Source organism: Cupressus sempervirens, chromosome 10 (assembly GCF_028749045.1).
Source record: "Cupressus sempervirens isolate cs-2001-9-10 chromosome 10, ASM2874904v1, whole genome shotgun sequence".
Classification (NCBI taxonomy): Eukaryota; Viridiplantae; Streptophyta; class Pinopsida; order Cupressales; family Cupressaceae; genus Cupressus; species Cupressus sempervirens.
The window spans coordinates 742,147,333-742,168,771 of NC_143127.1; the positions used below are offsets into that span (position 1 = coordinate 742,147,333).

General features: G+C 35.9%; 1 protein-coding gene across 1 annotated transcript in view; it reads left to right on the forward strand.

Annotated features, from left to right (window-relative positions):
• Positions 1-20,961, forward strand: part of LOC149536025 (Exostosin family protein) — a 136,414-nt gene extending 115,453 nt beyond the window's left edge. Inside the window, exon 9 of the mRNA XM_089804890.1 lies at positions 20,359-20,961. Within this exon, the coding sequence (XP_089661016.1) occupies positions 20,359-20,478 (120 nt within the window). The 3' untranslated portion in view covers positions 20,479-20,961. The remainder of the gene's footprint in view (positions 1-20,358) is intronic.
• Positions 20,962-21,439: the final 478 nt, after the last annotated feature.

Consider the following 21,439-nt stretch of genomic DNA (forward strand, 5'->3'; position numbering starts at 1 on the left):
AATTATTATTATTTATTATTAAATCCTATTTCAAAAAGGTGACATAACTGTCCGTCCTTCCCAAATTGCTTGTTCCACAAACTCTCCAATTTTTACACAAATCTTTCAATTTGAGTACGTAATATCCCCCTTTCACAAGTATTCAAATTTTTCCCTAAATCAGATTTTTTCTCAAACAAGTAGGGTTTAAGAGATATCTTTCACTCTTGTTTGAAGCCTTGCAACATAGTTAGGGTTTTTTTCTTTATAATCATAACTCAGCTAAATTTCTTCAGCAACAAAAATGACCAAATTATTAATTTGCCAAAATTAAAATTAAGGTGATCCAACTAGAGAAGTTTTAAATAGAGTGATTTGACTTGGTGCCCTAGAATCCTTCTACCCTAGGCCCAAGAGTGGATATACCACACCTCTTGTCCTAATGTGGCCTGTGGCATACATATGACGTGACATACCTAGTGTGGGGTCCTATTGCCATTTCCCTCCATGTTGCCACCCCTAACTTGTCTTTAATGATTGAACACCCATTTTCCATGATAGGGAATGTGAGTGCTCTTCACAATAGGTTGCCCCTGAGAGTCTATCCTTCCTAGTCCCAAAGGCAGACCACCTTGTTCCTTTTTGGCACCATGGGGACTTTGTGTGTCAACCATTAGGTGGCATACTTATAAGTTGACCTCATTGCCACTTCCCCAATTGAAAATCCTGATTTCTCTCATCATGGTGGGTTACAAGAGTCGAAGATAAAAAAAATTTAGTATCTTACCAATTCACATATTCTATTTGCTCATATATTAACTAATTCATAGGTAATGAATTGATAATGTATTTATTGTACTATAAATATAAACAACGATTAATTTAGCTTCAGACGTATATCACTGCATGTCTATGCTCAATCATTTGCAATTATATGCACATGTTTCAGTAGTAAGTAGACACGGATAGACTCATGTTGCTGTGCATACATATTGTGTTGCTCATACTAGATATTGCTGAACACACACACACACATGTACTGAAATGGATTTCTGGTTATATGAATGTGCTGATGTAAGCCTTCTTTCTAGTGATCACTGCCCTTTTCTTATTCGATTATTGAATGATTAATACTAGACTAATTGAATTGATTGCAGTTCAGTACGCTTGAACAATTGATTTGTGATGAATGATTGAATGATTTTCTTTGATTTGATGATTTGAAATGTTAGTGAATGATGATTGATTAAATGTGGAAATCATAGATTGAGGAGTGATGAGTGAGTGTGTGCTCATGGATAAATTATCCTTCAGTACTTGGAGTGATTTCTCCTTTATACATTATTGATGAAAGGGTCATCACCTTCCATAAGAATTGAGTCACTACTTTCCATTGTGGCCTTCAAGAATACAATATTTTTCCCACTTCCGTCGAATTTTGAATTTCATACAAGAAATGTAGGGAACTTGTAGCGCAACTCTTAGTCAAGGGTTTATTGAAGATGTTTGAAGTTTGATTTGATGCTTGCCAATATTGAAGATTAAGGACCTTCTCATGAAGCAACTCTCGAATATAGTGCATGTGAATCTCAATGTCCTTGTTCCATTGATGATGGACTTGATTGTGAGAAATCTGAACCGCACTTTGGTTGTCACAAAGCATGACTGTAGGATTTCGGAAGGGAATGCCAAACTCAGTGAGAATATGCTGAAGCCAAATGGACTTAGTAGTATTTTAACTGCTCCTCAATACTTAGCCTGAATAGATGAAAGAACAGTAAGAGATTGTTTCTTGCTTAACCAAGAAACTGGACTAGAACCAAGTGAGAAGCAATACACTGAAGCAGACTTGCAATTGTGAGAGTTGCCAACCCAATCTGCATCTTTATGTCCCACCAAGTCAACATTTACATCTTTTGCATAGTGAATCCAATAATTGTGGGTGCCTTGCATATGGTGAAGAATCCACTTAGTTGCTATCCAATGCAACTCATGGGGCTCTTCCATAAGTGTGGAGACCATGCCAACAACTTATGAAATATCAAGCCTCATGTGAGTCAAATATTTGAGGCTTCCTTCCAATCGGTGACATAGGGTAGCATCTACCAAAGGTGAAGAGCAATAAGCCTCAAGTTTGACCCCTTATAGAAATGAATTTGGCGTAGGCTTACAATCAGTTATGCGAAATCAAAGAGCATGTTTAGAGGGTACATGGGCTGTCCAATGAAGATACGAGAAGGTGGCTAAATGATCTTAACCCCTAGGTAGTGGAGTAGGCCTAAGTTAGACATAAAGAAACAATCATGAAGGACATTTTTGACTACCTTGATATGAGATGAGTTACTCCTTGTGATCAACAAGTCATCAACACAGAGAAAAAGGGAAGCGGGAGTATCATCCTACTAAAAAATATAGGCATTTGGATCAGAATGGCACTGAGTGAACCCAACAAACAGAAAGACAGAGTCCATCTTGGTATAGTAGGCCCGACGGGCCTATTTAAGGCCATAGAGAGACTTTCGAAGACAATAAACAAGTGAAGGATCCTAGAGAAATTCCAGTGGTTGCTCCATATATATCTCCTCCCTGAAGGTAACCATGAAGAAAAACATTCTTAACGTCCATTTGATAGACTTCCCATGTGTGAACTGCTGTAATGGCAAGGACAAGTCGGATAAAATTCATCTTGGCAATTGGCCCAAAAATCTTAGAGTAGTCAATCCTAGGACCGTCTCTATAACAAAGTTTTCTCAATAGATCCACTTGCATCGAACAAGTTTCCTCCCCTTACGAAGAGGGACTATTTTCCAAGTATGGTTCTGCTCTAAGGAATTTAACTCCTCTTGTGTAATATCGTCCCACTCAAGGATAGTAGCTTCCTGAAGATGTTCTCTCATTTGAAGGATCACTGACCGAATCACTTACTGATTCCAAAGTCTGATGAGCCCAAAGAGGTCCATTGTTGGAGAATGACGAGAAACTAGAGGAATCATCACCCTTTGAATGATGACTAGGAGAGGAGGAAGATTTCTCAATAGGATAGGGAGGATTAAAATTCTTAGAAGAATCTCAATGTCATTTGAATCATAATATCTCTATAGGATAGGGAGGATTAAAATTCTTAGAAGAACAGGATAGGGAGGATTAAAATTCTTAGAAGAACTATTTTCTCATTCTTAGAGAGGAATCATTTTCATTAATTCAGATGGAGGAGGAAGATTTCCCAATAGGATAGGGAGGATTAAAATTCTTATAAGAACTATCATCATTGAGTCACAATATCTCCATAGGAGTGAAGTGGTAAAGGACCAAAAGTATCCTAAAAAGGAATACAATGAGGATACCTAACAGATATGCAAGGCTTTCTTTGTGGATCCATTGGCTTCTATTTCTCTATAGTATGGGCCCATGCGAGAGACCGTAACACTTAGAAGTGTTTGACTATGGGTTTTTGATCGGTCCAAGCTTGAAAAGGAGTTAACCCCCTTCATAGCTCGATGAGGAACCTAATTTTGGATATAATATTCACAATTGGTGACCTCTGCCCAATAGTCAAGTGCCAATGATCTAGAGTAAATCATACAATGACCCTTTTTTATTAGGATTGATTCTTACATTTTGAAACTCCATTTTGTTGTGGAGTGTAGGGAATTGTTTGTTGAAGATCAGTGCCTTCTGAGATGCCAAACTGCTTAACCCTCTGGTTGACAATTTCCCCCCGTTGTTGGTGCACGAAAGCTTGATGCTTTTCCTTGATTGTTTGTCTGCAAAGGCTTTGAATTCCTGAAAAGACTCAGACTACAGAATTTTGTTTGAGAAAATCTACAAAGGTGTACTCAGAGAGATTATCAATGAATATCAACATATTTGGCCCTGCTGAAAGAAGGATGTGGAAATGCACTTGCCAAATCATTATGTACTAGCTTGAAAAGCTCTGCTGCTCTCTGTGATTTTCCTTTATTAAATTTTTCTTCAGGATGCTTGCCTAGAATGCATCCTCGAAAAACTCCATCAAAAGATCGAATAGAAGGCAAACCTATAACACACACACACACACACACACACGTGTTATTATTATTATGATTTACATTTAATAAAAATACTGTTATATATAACAGATCAAAGCTATCTATTAATATCTTATAATATGCATTAGTGAAGAGACGCGATTACTAACGGGCTATCTTAAACAAGTGGTAATTATTTTGAATAAGTACCATGTAGGGTCATGACCCCATGTGGGAGCCTTTTCATAAAGTTATCTATATGTTCTAACATCTTCCAAGTGCAGACTGGTGGTAATATACAGAGCACAAAAATGACGATCATATTCATAACTGCAGTAATATATATATATGATCATTCTGTCAATCAGAACAGTGATTATTATTATTTATCAATAATAATAACAAGCACAGAACAATGCAAAGAAGAAAAGATGAAGTTATAATTCTGAAATTACAAGTTCAGATTCTTAGTCTATAACAGAAATATCATCTGATAAGATTGAACTGATACAGTAAATTTATTATTTTTCTCTATCTATGATCTGCATTCATTAACAGAGTTACTGTAAGTAGCAGTAGTTCAAGTGGCCAAACTGTTGATGCCATAAATGACCCACCTTATCTGGGTGATTGAGAAATGCAAGTGAAGGAGCTTCAGGAACAAAGTGAGAAATGTGATAGAGCCTGGACTGATCGTCTACCTTTCCCATTGCAATTGTAGACCCGTAATACATCTCACTAATTACCACTGTGCTTGGAGTGAACTCAATCTAGTTGCTAGAGCCTATGTGAGTGACTTGATAGACAGATAAGAGATTATTTCATTCACCCATCTGAGTAGACCCTTCCTCATGCACTTCAACAAGAGTGTCAGCACTCAAAATAATAGATGGCATAGAACATGACTCCAAGGAGGAAAAGCTATGTAGCCATGTGTTGTGAAGCACCTAAGTCAATAATCTTAGAATTCATCCGTCAAGCAACAACAATTAAGGCTTTGCCCTTTGCTTTCCACTTACTTGTGTCCTTTGAAGAGTCCTTAGATGAACTTGATTTGATAGAATCATGCACTGTGATGTTGTTCTTTTCGAGAAGATGAGTCAAGTGATCAATTTGCTTCTTTAGATATTTATATTCATTATGATCAATTTTTGTACAATCGGAACACAGTTTTCTCCTCCTTGGGCTTATGACCTTTTGAAGAAGATGCATCGTTAGCTATTTTTGGGGCAGCCAATTTTTGTTCTTACTCCTTTTCTCCTTGGTTCTTTTCTTTATTTTCTTTCTTATGAGACCCTTTTTGATCTTTTGTACCCTGATTTGCAGTCAATGCATGAGGTTTAGAGGGATTCTTTGGGCCCAGTTGGATCAGCTTATCTTGTTCTCTTTTGAGTTCATTTGCAGAATTATCAAGAGAAGGCATTTTAGAGCTGGTTCTTAAGGCACTTTTTGTGGTGTAGAAGTTAGAAACAAAAACTGAATGGTTGGGACCAAGTTTGGAAAGAATGATTGGAATCAATTGTGAAACTTTCTTGACTATCCCACACACCTTCAGTTGCTATCTTACAACTTTTAGTTTTGTGAAGAAGTCATGAATTATATTTAATTTACATGGATTTAACCCTGTTAGTTCATTTCCCAATTGGTGTTCTCTTAAGTCATCCTTCTAGAGTTGTCCATACATCATTTGAAGTTGTAGAAGGTTCAACATGAAAAAGAAGATCATGAGATAGAACCATGCATAGAGTATCATAAGCTTCATTGCATCTCTTAAACCATATTAGCTTTTCTACAAGTAGCAACGGTTCAGTTCCAGGACCCATAGTTACTGCAAACAGCCCCAATTTCTTGAGATAGTTTGTCATTTTTGACTTCCACTCACAATAGTTATAGGGTGTGAGTGTTGGTATTGTAATTTGATCCATTTAAATGCAGAAAGTAAGTTTGTTTGTTGTGCAAAAAGAGAGAAAAAAACTCAAAGAGAGCACACTAGATCAGAAATTACACCCCTCACCCCCAAATATTAGGGCACTGGCTAATCTCCAGACAAAATGCACCAAAGACAAAATAAAGTCAATGTTTTTTGTTCAGATTCACGAAACCACAGGGATTTTTTCTCAAACTTTTTGTTGTTTTCAATCACAAAATATGCAGATCCTGAAGATCAAATGGTGAAAATTAAAAAAAAAATCAGTGTGTTTTCGATTTTTTTAAATTTAGTTAACGGTACATTTTGTAGGGAGGATAGCCGCGTCCAAATATTAGAAGGTTGACACTTACTATTTTAGTGCATTTACAATGCTGGAGTTAGTTTCCAGAGTTTTTCAATGTCCAAACAAGGATCCAAATATTGAAGGCAAAAATAATAGATTTGCATAAGAACATCAAGTCAACACCACTGTATTGTGCTAAAAAACCAACTTAAAAAAAAATCAACAACCTCAATCTGAGATCATATGTGAAAGTTGTTTGAAATTAAATAAACAATGATTGCCCTTCAAAATTGCTGAGAAAACCAAATTTTTGGAAAATGGGAACTTTTGAGGCAAAAAATTGAACTTATGGCATCACTGCAAAGAGCATGAAAAATGACCCCTTTTAAAAAAGAATTGAACTGAAAAATACCTTTGTTTGATTGAGAATGAATTATTTCAAGGTAGTGCAAAAATAAAAACTGCAATCATGAGGGTTCCAGTTAAAGCTTTCTGATGGGATCTACCAGTAATTTATTGGCAACATGAAAAAACTAATTGATACCTAGTTTTGCAATATGAGGAACATAACCTTGAAAGCATTTTTCTTTATCACTTATGAAAAATGTGGCCCCATTGTAAAAAAAACCCCCAACAAGGAAAAAATCACATGCATAGCCTCCAGTGGCTGATCTGCACAAACTTTATATAAAAAATGGGAGTTTTTGAGCCCCTTCCAAACTCAATGGAATAGCCAGAAATGTTTCCAGAATGCCGAAAACTGCTGCAATCAGCCAGACCTCCAAAAAAACATATATGCAAAACTTGGATTACTGGAGCTTAATAAAACTTTTCTAGTTCTCTAGCTTGTGCAAAACTCAAGAGAAAAGATAAGATTTTACAAGATCTATAAAAATAGTGTAATCTTCCAAAACATGTTTTCGTACTATGTTAAAACTTGAGAAACATATTACAATGTAGAACTGAGTTGAAAGAGATCGATCAAATAAACTGTAAATGAAATGAACAACATAACAGTGATACCGAGAGAAAATTGAAGTGAAGTACTCAAAGGAAAAATAGCATCAGATTACTATCTCCAACTATATGAAAAGTACAAGTTAGTGAGTTTATAAAAACTTGGGAGAGGGAAGAGGTAGCAAAATTGACCATTAGGGAGGGACTCCTTTAGCGAATTAAAGATAGAAAGAGCATCTTCCCAAGATAGCAAACGCCACCTCCATTGTAGGATGTTGACACCTCAAATTACCCACTCACTAATTAAACTCACTTTATTTAATGTAAGTGGGCTTAATGAAAGTGTAGGAAAAACCTAGAAATAGAGAAAAGAATAAACCCAACTAGGAAAGTAAAATACCTACGTTAACAAAAAGGTTACACCAATTCCTTCCCTCTTGAATTTGCTTGCCCTCAAGAAACTTTAGATTCAAATGATCAAATACATCAACACCTTCCCAAATTGCATGTTCCATGGGCAAACCTTTTCATTTAATGATGTTCTCAAATAAATTTTTTCCTTAGTCCCTTTTCTTGAACATAAGTATAATTTCTGGCTCCAAGATTGATTTTCCTTCATCATCAAGTGGTGGCAATTTGGGGCATGGAATAATATGTTGCCCCAACACCTTTTTAAGGTGAGATACATGAAATACATTTTGGGTTTCGCTACTTTGTGGTTGTTCCAACTCATAAGCTACTTCTTCAATCTTTCTCAATACTTTATCTAGTTAATAAAACAGGGGTCTAAGTTTATCCGGTTTGTTGGTTGTGAGAGATGATTGTTTAGTACGACTACAACCTCATGAATACCGAAACCCTAACTTAAAGATTTGCTCATTTCTTTTCTTATTCACACATCTTTTTTGCTTGTTTTGCACTTTGATGGAGGTTATCTTTAAGTGTGTTTATGATGTCTATGTTTTACTCTGTGAAATCTTTAGCTCCTAGAACACAACTTTTTGAGTGAATCAAGTCTCCGAAAGATGTTGCTGCATACCTATACAATACTTGGAAAGGGCTCATCCCTATGGATATATGTTGAGTGGTATATAACAATACTCTCCCAAATGAAACCATTTATCCATGCTTTTTCTATCTTGTAATGTTATTCCTTCGCTACTCCTCCAACCATTTGTTAACAATTTTTGTTTATCCAACAATTTGTGGATGATAATTGGTGTTTAGCTCTTATTCCGACTAGTTTGAATAATTCTTACCAAAATAAGTTGAGGTTACGAATGACTTGATTGCTTACAATGTTTTGGGGTACCCCATGCAACTTGGAAAGCTCTTGGAAGAACACTTAAGCTACTTGGGAGGGTCTGAATTATGCTCAGGTAGCCATTAAATGTGTGTATTTAGTTAGGCAATCAATCACTACATTTGTGTAATCTTTCTCTTGTATCTCACGTAGTCCTGTTATAAAGTATACATATGCGCTTCCTCTTTTTGGGAATTGGCAACGGTTAGAGTAGTCTTGTTGGATACATGTGCTTCTCTTTGTTCCTTTGACACACCAAACATTCCCGAACATTTTTTAGTACATCTCCTTTTAAGGCCTTTCTATGGAAACCTTTCCTTGATCTTCTTGTAAGTCTTGTAATACCCTTGGTGTCTAGTTGATGGATTATCATGGTAATTCTTCAAGATCTCATAACTCGACATATATATATATATATAAGATGAGGTCATCCATAACGAGATATATTTGATCTTGTATCTTTCCTTCTATTATATCATTTGAGATTGAGTCCTTGGCATATTCTGTGAGTATAGATCTCTTCCATTCTATGAATACTATTGTCATAGAATTAATGTGGAGCTTCCGTGATAAAGTATTGACTACAATGTTGTTCTTTCCCTTTGTGTATTCAATATCAAAGTCATATGCTTATAATTCACTCACCCTTTTTTGTTGCCTATAATTTAGGTCTTTTTGGCTTAGGAAGAATCTCAAACTATTGTGGTCGATCTTCACGATGAATCCCATAAATCAAGTATTGTCTAAATTTTGTAAGGTCGTGCATAATTGCTAACATTTCCTTATCATAGACCAATTATGTTCATTCTAGTCTTTGTATTTCCTACTTTAGAAGGTTATGGGGTGATTATTTTGCATTTGTACAACCTCAATGCCTTCTTTTGGGGCATCACAATATCTCTCAAAGGGCAAGGATATGTTTGGTATTGCCAATATGGGCAAGAGCTCATCACTTCTTTTTAAGTCTTTCAAAAGCTATTTGTGCATTTTTATTCCAAGTGAATGCTCCTTTGGTTAAATTCGTGAGTGGGGCGGTTAGCTTTGAAAATAATTGCATAGCCCTATGAATCCCCTGAGGTGTATTAGGGTTTTTGTGTTTGGCTTGCTTTGAATTGCATTAATCTTATTTTTTGTCCACCTTTACACTTTGACACTAATCTTTTGCCCCAAGTTCAAGATTTCTTCCATACACAACTCACATTTGGATAGTTTAGCATATAAGGAATTTTTCTTAAGTGTTTCTAGTACTATATCCTCATGGTTTAGGTCTTCCTCCCAGATCCTACTATAGTTTAGGATGTCATGAAAGAAAACCATTAAGAATCTTCTTGCTGGCTAGAAATATGGTACGTGCAAGATTGAAAAGTGATTGAAAATCGATCAGGTACTTCCAATCCAAATCTTGTGACCAATCCTTCATCAATAATACGTGGGTTTCACTTTGTGAACTTCAATTATAGCACATGTGTTCATGACATACTAAAGGATCCCCCTATATTTTAAAAATATTGCCCCAAACTCCTTTTTTATGACCTCCATCCAATACCCCCCACACTTGTTTTCCTATATACACCCCTGCCCCCCACTCCGCCCCTATTTAAGAAATATATTGCCTCCCTTTTTTGTCCATTTTAAACTCTCCCTAATATGAATGCACGTGGTATTGTATTGCCCCTTTAGTGAAGACCTTGTGTTCAATAAAGTTGTAGGTTGTCCCACTATTTTTCCTTTTATGACGCCATAGATTCTATAGGGATTCTGTTTGGATGCTTTGGAGATGTGTGCGAAAGTTTTTCTTTCTTCACCTTCATCTTCATGTTTTGCCCTTTTGCTTGGATTTTCTTCATTACTTTATGGTATTAGTTCAATTTGGTGTTCTTGACCTTTTCCCTTATGTGTATGTCTTGTCTCCCATTTTTCTCCACACTTAGGCTTGTCTTCTTCCCATCCTTCAGATTACAAAAGCGACTTGGATTCCACATGTCTTTACTCCTAAATCATAATTTTTCCTCTTGGCCACACTTCTGTCAGGTTCCCATTTCTTTTTGTAGTCAAAGCATAATCTTGTCCTCTTTAGTTCCTTGCTTTCATGTAGGAATGTTCTTTTTGGCCTATTCTTCCCATGGAAGTGCTTATCTTCTTTATGGAGGTCTTGGAGTGTGTTTTGATGGATTTTTTTTTGTATCTATCCTTGGTTGAGATTGTGTCAAACTTCACTGCCTTTTCGTTTGCCTCTTCCAAGTTTGTTGGGCCCAAGGCACTTGTCATACTTCTAATCGATTCTTTCAATCCATCTATAAATAGGTAAGTGATCCTTTCTTGAGAAACTTTCGGTACCACGACTGCCAACCTTTTGAATTTGATAGCAAATTCTTCCATTGATCCCTCTTGCTTCAGTTGGGTTGGTTGTTTGAAGTACCACTGTTGGTGTGTTTTATCATATCTTTTTATGATCTTTTGTGTGAACTCATCATAAGAGTTGTCTACTAGTGATGTGGGTGATAAGGCCATGGTGCCACCATTCATGTACTGCCTCTGTTAAGTGAAGCACTGCAAATTCAGTGGCAATTTTTTCTGTCATAGGGCTTAATTAGAGATAGGTGTCTAATTTCTACACCCATGAACGTGTTGTGATTCTCCCCAATCCTTCAAAGTTAGGAAGGTTTATTTTATTCACTGTTTCTTTCTGGTTTTTATCTTCTGTGTTTTTTTCTTATTAGAGGTGGCTTTCATCTTGGCATCACAATAATCGTTAAAAGAGGTTCCTCCTAAGTTTGGGGTCAATTCTAGAGTATGCCTCTATAATCTCATCAATATTATTCATAGGAGGGATGTTAGTTTCTTCTTCTTCCCTATGTTCCTCTCTAGGTAGGAAGGGGTTTCTTGTTGGCCTAGGATTTGGTTATTTAGGAGAGCCATTTGCAAAATTATTGGAGTTAGTATCCTTCTCATTATTACTCATATTTTGAATGGCTTGAAGGAGTTGATTGGTTTTTTTGCTTCATGAGGCGTTGAGTGGTTTGGGTTGTTTGTTCCGTGGAAGCCCTCAACTTGTTGCTCATTTGCTCACTTATAGTGTTGATGAGTTTCCTTTTCTCTCTTTCCAACTCTCTTTGAGCTCTTTAGCTTGTGTGCATCAAATGCCCCTTACAGGATGGAAAGAAAGATGCTATGATACCACATGTAATGTCCCTTTTCTAATTTGGCCTAGAATTTGCCCTAAAATCACAGTTGTACAAGATTAGCGTTAGAGTTTACCATATAAAGGGTTCTTGCAATTGCGTAATCTATGATTTGAAATCCTGCAACATTGTTAGTGTTCATTTATCAATTAGAATCATATTGCCATAGATTTGTTTTTAACATGTATGAAAGATATAAATTGAATCAATAGATTGATAGAATTAACTTAAATGTGATTTGGCCATAGAGATAACAAGGTAAGATGACTTAATGAGGTGTCCTGGAAACCTCCTACCCTAGGCCTGTAGTGGATATACCATCCCTCTTGGGCTCATGGGGCCCTTGCCATACATATGAGGTGGCATACCAAGTGTGGAGTTTTATTGCTGTTTACATTCATTTGGTTGTCTCGAACTTGTCTCCAATGATTGAATGCCCATTTATCATGATAAGGGTTGTGAGGAGCATTCATAATAAGGTGTCCCAAAAGTCTATCCTTACTAAGTCCAAAGGCAGTCCACCTTGTGCCCCTCTGGTCCCATGGGGGCTCCCTGTCACAACCATGAGGTGGTGTGCTTAGAAGGTGACCTCATCACCATTTTCTCATCTGTAAAACCCTCATTTCTCCCACCACGGCCAAATACAGTAATCAGTGATTAAAAACTTATAGTACCTCTCCAAATCACATATTCTATATGCCCATATATTAACTAAGTCATAGATAATGAATCTGCAGTGTAATTATTGTGCTATGGCGGGCTAACTAGTATAAACAATAATGTATTGAGCTTCAGAACTATGTTGCTGCATATCTATGAGCAATATAAGGTTGAGGTCTTGTTTATGATTATATTGGCTACGAATTGATGCACATCAGATAGAGTCAATACCTTTCATTTCATGTAAAGACAATTTTTCCAATTTCATTTGCTAATTATTTCATTGGTGGATGGGTTTATGACATTATGTGAACACTAACATGAATTCTTAACACCTGCCCTTTGTGTGAACATTAGAACATCACATCAATTGGAAATAAAATCATATTTATGCATGCTTTTAGGTCTGTGTACTACCTTCCGGATCTCGTTGCACATGATCACGTACTTATGATGACTTATCCCACTTTCACTTCTAGTGAATTTATCAGACTGGCTATATTTTCATAAAGTCTAGCAGTAAGATGATGTCAGTAGTCAGTTGCTAATAATGTTTTATTTTGCGTACAATAATTAAATGAAATAAGATGCCACTAATACAAAATGTTACCTCATCATTAGTGGCTAACAAGAGGTGCTTGTTACCCCTCCTTCCTTTGATGCTATTTTGAGCATGTCATTCAGAAAAGCTTTCATCTCATTATTTACTCCTGAAATGGATAGAATTGAGTGCTACAGGATAATGTTTTACCTTGTAGCCATGTCCCCCATATTTTGTTTCACTTTAACTGTGCCTTCTGATCCTATGACTCACAAGCAAATCTTTCTTGATGTTGAAGACAATGAAAATGAAAATACTCCACCGCAAGCATAGTCTAACTGAAAAGTGATGAGATATTATCTGGTTGAGGTAAGGATGAATCAACATGACGAAAAATAACAACTGAAGCGATTACAGCTTGCTATTAATGTCAAGCCGGCAATGAAGTGCTTGCCAACATCAAGAATAAATCCCGTAATGAAATTTTGCCTCCATTTACTTCAAAAGTAAAGGCTCAGAGTGCTCATTGGCATTTCTGCAGTAAATTGAAGTGTCATTATCTTTTAACAATGTGTGGTGATTGATAACTCTCTTTTACTTATGTGTTGATGCAATTTAGAACTTCTAACTCCATACGATAATGTTTCATGGAAAAATTTAGCTTAAAATTATCTCATGGGAAAGGGTTATATAGGCTATCTAAAGGAAATCTACAGATGCTAAAGAAAAGACAATATGTGAGATTAATTGCAAGAAAAAAACTGGATGCATATGTTTATTAGTCTCTTTTGATTTACAATTTTATGTTGAATCATGTAAAACACCCAAGGAGGCTTGGGAGACTTTGGTAAAATTGATTAGATTGATATTGATGATTCTTCATGTAAAAGGTTTTGACTACCCACATGACTAATGATAGCAATATTGTTAAGGAGGATTTGCAATTGATTCTTAATATGTTATCCAATCCTGGTCTTGAGTATTCAGTGTTTGTTTCTAGCTTTCATACCCATCAGCTTTTTTATGGGAGAATCATGCTTGGAAACTAGTTTAGACGACTTTGCCAGTCTCCTAATCCAAGAGGAAGAAAAGTTAATTCCAAAAGGTAGCATCAAGTCTCTTAAACCACAAGCATTAGTGGCTAGTGAGCCTAATGTACACAGAGGATTAGGCAATCCTGAAAGAAGTAAAAGAAGAAAAAGAACAAGCTAGTCAAAAAAATTGATTCTTTTCCCTCCCAAGGGGAGTCATTCAACAAAGAGAAGTCTAAGTCTGCATATTGCAAGAAAACAGGGCTTGATGAACATCAATGTTGTTCAAAACAAATTGATGAGTTGATTTTTTTAAGGAGAAATAAATCAGATTACCTTCAATGATGTTTTGGGGTCTATCTTCTTCTTCTTCATTAAAGTCAAATAAGTACAAGGGGCAAGCACTTGTAAGTTCTAAGTTACAGAGGTGGTTATTTAATTCTAGAGCTTCTCATCATATTGCCTCATCGCAAAGTATGTTCTCTTCATTCGAGTCTTGTTCATCATCACACATCTTGATGGCTAACAACACATATGTGCATGTTTATGGGAATGGAAATTGACATGAATGATATAGTATTTTATAATGTTCTTTGTGTGCCTTTAATGTCAACCATTATCCTTCTTATTTATTAGATCACACATGGTGGTGCGGGAAAGAGTGTTGAGTTCATGCTAGGTTCTGTTATAATTCGAGATTTGCATTTAATAGTTGTAATTGGGAAGGTTATTAACCAATCTTGAGTGCATTTATTGCTCTTACACTACTTACAATGTAATGCCCTTTAACTTGAGCAATTCAATGAAGAAGGCTTTCACCAGTTTTTAATATGGGTTGTAGATGTGATACCAACTTGCATTTGTTGCAGTTTGTATGCTATTTATACCTTCCAAATGGATAGGAGATTGTTAAATGGACTCAAAAATTGAAATTATGATAATATTCATTCCCGTCTTGTTCTTGTCACTTATTTGAGGATCTAAGAGGACTGGAAAATCCAGCTCGTAGCACCCATAACCTAAGTTACTGGTTCAGGGTCAGGTTTGAGGATGGGTGCGGGTACATGAACCCAATACATGGGCATGTGAAATTTTTCTTTTGGGGTTTGGATACTTATGAGTACGTGTGTGTATATATATGCATTATATATACAAAAAAAGAGGAATATACAGAATTGTAAACCTAAATCATTTCATAGTATGACACTTGATCATTAATTAATGCCAAATGCCAAAGATAAATTTTAAATGCCAATTTAGTTGAAGAAATTCAAATAATCCATATCAACAATATCATATAGGTCTATGCTTACAATTCCAATGAAAATTATTACAATTACTGAATTACAAAATGTAGATCATGAAATATGATTCAGTGTTCGTCAATCATCAAAGGGATTATTAACAAAATCATCACCTAGTGGATTTTCAGCGGCTCCAAGATCAAGAGCATCATCATCATCTGAACCCAAAATGATTCCACTTGCACCAGATCCACCATGTGGTATGTTGTTATCAACATAATCATCCACATCAATTATAGTAGCTCTAGCAAGATCCTGAATGGTTGCATCCCAAAGCTTTGCTGCCCCCAGTTTGTACTAAGGATCCTTATGTGACACTTGATGCAAATTGGAATGAATAAACACCAAGTCTTCAGCTCTTTTTGCAGCCAACTGGTTATGCTTCATTTTGTGGATAAAAGAGTCTATACTCCGATTTTGTTCAATGAGATAAGTGTTAGTAACCTAGAGAGAAAACCAACAAAATAAACAATAAAAATTGCAATTCAAATTCAAGAATATTAAATTCTACAATACATGTGGCCACAAAGGAAAAACTTGTGAGAGTATCTTGATTGCAAGAGGTTGGAAGTTCATGTAATCTTGACCATGGATGTACCGCCATGTGGTAGCATCCATTTTGGATTGGTCTTTGACAACACACAGGCTCTGATTTTTTCCTGAGACAAACAATCCAAATTCTTGCCTAACAATTGACTCCACTTCTAGATCTTTGAAGAGTCTACTTAATGCTGGTTTACCTATTATCAACTTCTCCCAAGGATAGAAAGTACAAAAGTGCTATTGTACCTTGGAGATAGAGCATATGCAAGGAGGTGCAATGACGTGGTCATCTTGTTCCAATGATGAAGACCAGTTGCTTCCACGCTTTCGTAAAAGGTGTCTTCAGGATCATTGTCTCTCCTTTGTATTGCCCGAGATATCAAATGATGTAAGTTATCTTGATTTAAATCTCTCAATAAACAAGGACAAGTGAATGTGTTATAACTTACCATTTTTATTTTCTCCAACATGTGTCCATGCTATCACAGGCATCCCCCTAGCACGGTGCATCTGTGTAAGAACCCCAATTGGTTCAATTGGTTCTAACTTGAGCACTGTGATATCCCTTGCAATTAAGCTTTTAAATCTTCACTTTTGTGTCATGTGCATTTTGTCAAATAGTGGTCATGCTTAATTAAAAAACATTACTTCATCATGCTGTCATAAAATCATACTGACAACATATATAAAGTCTGAAATTGTTGAACAAGAGACGGGCATTAAACCAAATAGTTGACATTTAATAGATGATGGTGATGCTCAAGGCATCACGCCAAACATTTTGATAAACACGTTTCCAGCATCTGTATGAACTTCAGGTTCTCATTTGAAAATCTAAATAATTACAAGGAAATTATTTGCAAATAAGTACTCCAAAACCATTTAACATATAATAATGGAACCTGGTAATCAATGCAGCTTTCTAGAAATCCAATAATGATGTAGCCGCCTAGACTAAAATGAGAAAATCAACATCAAAGACGCTGGAAGTCCAATGAATGTGTAATGCTGAAATGGAACCCTTTTCAAGCACTCTCAGATCCTCAATGGCTCACAGGGCTCCTGGTAATTACAACGGCTGCCCTTAATTATGTCTCACACTGAACCTTGTGGCAAGAAACTATCAATTACACTTGCTCATTATACCTAAAGCTAATTCTAAAAAATAATTGTGGATTCTAAACACCAATTCCTTCACCATTGAATTCGATCATGGCCCTTGGTTAAAGCCATAGTGTTGCACAATTCATTGGGCATTGAATCAACTCAAAGTGCTAACAAAACTTGGACAAGTTCAGAACTTGAAACTTTTGTTCCAAATTTCTTTTCACCCAAACATAATTATGCATCAAGAATCAATCCATTTCCTATTACCTTTGGCTTTTATAGTTCCCAAGTAATAAAAATCGATCACGAGGCTTAATGAATACACTTCTCATAACTTTAAGTGTATTTTCTTTTGTGGCATTTGAAATATAACACTTAATTATATTCCCCTCTTGTTGCACACATTAAAATATAAAGTATACTTTATTAAACACTTATATATCCCTTTTAAATAACACTTTCACTTATTATATAGTATACTTATACAACATTTAAAACTCCCTTTTAGATAAAGTCCACTTAATTAATCAATGGTATGCACTTATTTATTATTAAAGTATAAACTTTAATAATAATTATAATGTTGTAAATCTATCATTAGTTATTATTTCTCAATTCTGGCTGAACCTGAGAGTTAACCATTGTATCTACTATGCATCTAACTACCATACCAAAAATAGTAAGTGTCCATCTCTACCAACTTCCAACCTACTATAATTAGTAAATCCCCGAATACCTGATCAACAAAGATGCCAAGGGTCATCATTCCAACTCAAGTCGGTCGAGGTGCCCTACCAAATGTAGAAATATTGGATAAATAACTTACTAAAAATAGTAAGTGTACCTAATTGACTTAAACGAAGAGCAAACTCGAACATCCTTGACCTTTGGAGCAGGAAAATAGCCTCTAGCACTACCAACAAAGACCCTCTATCCATTTGATAAGCCTATGAGGTTTAAATAATAGACTAATCCCATGAGCTATGATGCTCATGAGAATGGGGACATTATAATTTGTTTCAACAAAACGAAGCATAGACATGATAGGTTCGGTGAATTCTAGTATATAGGCCATACGAACCAACCAATCGTCAGCCAAGATCAATGCCTTGACCTTTTGGATCATCTTTGAATTTGATTGCTTCCATATACCCCATTGGTTGCTAATAACCATTTCACTTAATGCCACTTTCACCTTTGCAAGCCATCTTATGACAATTTTGTGAGATGCAAACTAGGTCTCAGCAACCTAAGATCATGTTAACGGTAAGTTAATAATATATTTAAAATATGTAAATAATGCAAGAACTTTTTTTTATTCAATAATGTAAAACATGACATAAATGAAATTAAATAAATCAAATTTAGCTTTAGCAACTCCAATTCTGATAAATTTCTGAAAATTGCTTGTTACATATGGTGGTTTGTCACAAACATCTGAATCTGCTCAGCGTCCTAGTATATTTCTTTCACCCACTCTATTTTGGTGCCAATTGCTTGCATCATCAAATTGAGAGAGTAGGGTGCATGGTATCCAAAAGACGTGCTCATCTTGCCTCTACCAAAGCACTTGCAGCCTAGCAAACTTTTGCATTGCCCGTAATTACTTTCATTACCCACAATCTCTTTTGAGTTAATGAGAATCCTGGAAATAAACACTGCATCTTTCACTTCCCCTTCATAGTCATCTGCCTTCAAAAACATTGCCCCCTTAGGGGACATTGCAATAACATTGATCAATGGATGGTTTTGCAATCTTTCTATCCATCAAAAACAATAGATACACCTGTTTCACTCCATGAATTTCTAATTGGTTTTTATATTTTTCCTCTCTTTTTGCAACAAGGTGGTATGTTATTGCTGACACCATGCCCCATTAATATGGTGATCTCACCTCTTTGAATGAAAGACCATTGGCATAGAGGCAAGGAGCAGTTTTTTCTTCACCAAGATCCCTTGCCTTCAATTTAAATGCCCTCTCCACTGGACCTCTCTTGCGGTTGGGGATCGGTTGTCCTTCATCTTCATCTTCCATAGAGGGGGGGTAGGCAAGAAGGGATGTTACTAGGCTGCAACTGTTTGAGAGGGTAATGTCATTTTTTTTCCTTTCCAAAATTATAACCACTTTGTTTTCCTTTTGCAATCTATTTTTTAGAATCTTCTTGTTCTTTTATTAGTGTTGCTATTTGTACAACAGACAACCCCTTATTATCTGGGCCCTCACACATATTAATTGCTTTACCACTAGGTCCCATAAAATGAAGTTTCACTTGATAATAAGAGCGATTATATTGCACATTGCAAAAATTACACTTCCAAACAAATCCCCCCACCTCTAGGAATTTGTGAAATTCTTATGCTATGTCTCTATGAAGGAGATCCTTTATTCAATTTTGAATTTTTGACCTTCCTCTCCACCCTCTAAACTTTGACTACTAGCCATTGTTGCAATCTATGAAAAATGGAGGAAAAAACATACTTGAAGAATCTCGTCTTAAACTTGAAAAAATCTATATGAAAAAAGTGCAAAAAAATTCCTCAAAAGACTAAATGATAGGGTTTAAATGCATACCTTAAACACTTCAATCTCCTTTGTGGAAGCTATTTGGCACTCCACAATTGATCTCCTTCAAATACAATCACTTGCCTTCAAAATGCTAAGATGGAGAGAGAACATTGTGAGAACAAAATAAGGTAAAAACAAAATGGATGTGTGTTTGAAGGCCACATATTGGGCTGTTTTACGGTTAGGAAGCAAAAAGAATATATTTTAATTTGTTTGGGGCCACTTTTTTTAAGGTGGCACCGTCAGTCCACCTGGATATGTGCTGGGTGCACGTGAGGTGCATGCCTAGCAATGTGGGTGCACATGGGTGTGCGAGAGTGAGCACCTTTGCATACCCATAGTGCTGGGCGCGCACCTTGTGCACCCCAGTAGGTACCTACAAGCATACTCGTACCAGGTGTGTATTTGAACCTATTTCTCTGCTTCTGGGTATGAATCCAGTAATATAGTACATAATTAATGTTCAAATAGGATGTACTGTGGCCAATGGGAAATATTTGTAAGGGTAATTTGTGAGATGAGTTATAGTTGGTTATAACTTATAAGTCGAATCAATTTGTAAAGGATTATCTCTCCCCCACTTTTAGTAAGGGAGTGGTTACATGAAGGGGGCATCTTTCATTCTGAATTATAAATCATGGTTGATGTATCACTTGATTTCATAAGTAAAGGTATCAAACTGTAAGAGTATATTGTCCCACCTTATAATCTCTTCTGCTGTGCATTTGTGTTATATTTAAGCATTATCCCTTCTATTATTATTGGATATTGAGTTCTTACCATTTTCCTAATGCCCCATTGCGTCTTAATCTATGTATATAAAAAATTAAAAAAATATGCGGAGGATTTGACTGATAGACAAGGATGCATAGCTCTTCCTTAAGTTTGGACAGTCTTTAAGTCATTTCTTGAATTTAAGCTTTATCTAACAGAAGATTTACCAAAAATGTTGTCAAATGTTGCAGATTGCTGGTAAGCTGAGAGCAATTAAAATGCATATCCGTCGTTCACAACGGGTGGTCAATGGCTCACGTAACTCCTGTATTTGTGAATGCAAGCATGCTAATTCAACAAAGCACCAGTGATGATCATCTTAGGGATGCTTTGCCCACTAATGACTAGTCATCTGCGAAGTAAGATATAACTGGTGTTACTAGCTTAAGCATTGTGGTCATACCATCACTAAGTAGTGGATTTTGGGGCTGTACTGCAATTGGTGACTGTACCGAGTTTCTCATTTTTTGATAGAGGTAGTTGCCTGGCTACCCAAGTCTCAAATACTCTGTTGTAACATAAACTTTTACTTATAATGTTCATTTATGCATAGTATTATTATCACCCTTGTTCTTCCTTCACAAGTGAAAGTTTATCAAGATCAGCAACATTTGTGGTAGATCTTGAAGAAAATTGAACATCATCTAAGAGAAGTCTGTAGCCATTCCTGCCTTTATCCGCTTCTGAAACAAGGGGTATTTAAATATTGTACAGATAATCACTTATTCGCATGCAAGTGATTGCCAATTTATTGAATGGGAACTACTTAATAAATATAGCCACATTATGCTCAACTTTTCTATACATTATGGTTTCTTTCAAATCTATTTACAATTTTTTCTTGTTCTTTTCCTTTTAGACCACTCATGGTAAAAGTATTAACAAACCATTTCTTGTGAAGTTTCTTTGTCTGTACATGTAAAGTTAATTATGTTCATCAGCATTTAAGTTTTAGAGAAAAAGCCAATCATCATGTAAGAAAATTGTACCCATTTGTGACTTTATCCATAGTCGTCATCATCTCTTATATGCATTTTAGTTGTTTCGGTTTGGAAATCAGAAAGTTTATGGCTTGGTTTTCAATAAATCAAACACACTACAGTTTCTTTGAAGTTTATTTACAAATTTCACGTGTTCCTTTCTAGAAATTTCATGCTAACAGGACTAGCAAACCTTTTTTTTAAGAAGAGCAACCCTAGGATTGTGTACTTCTATATTTCAGAATCTCCATGTTCATCTTCCTTGTTTGGTATTATTGTCTGCCAGTAGTAG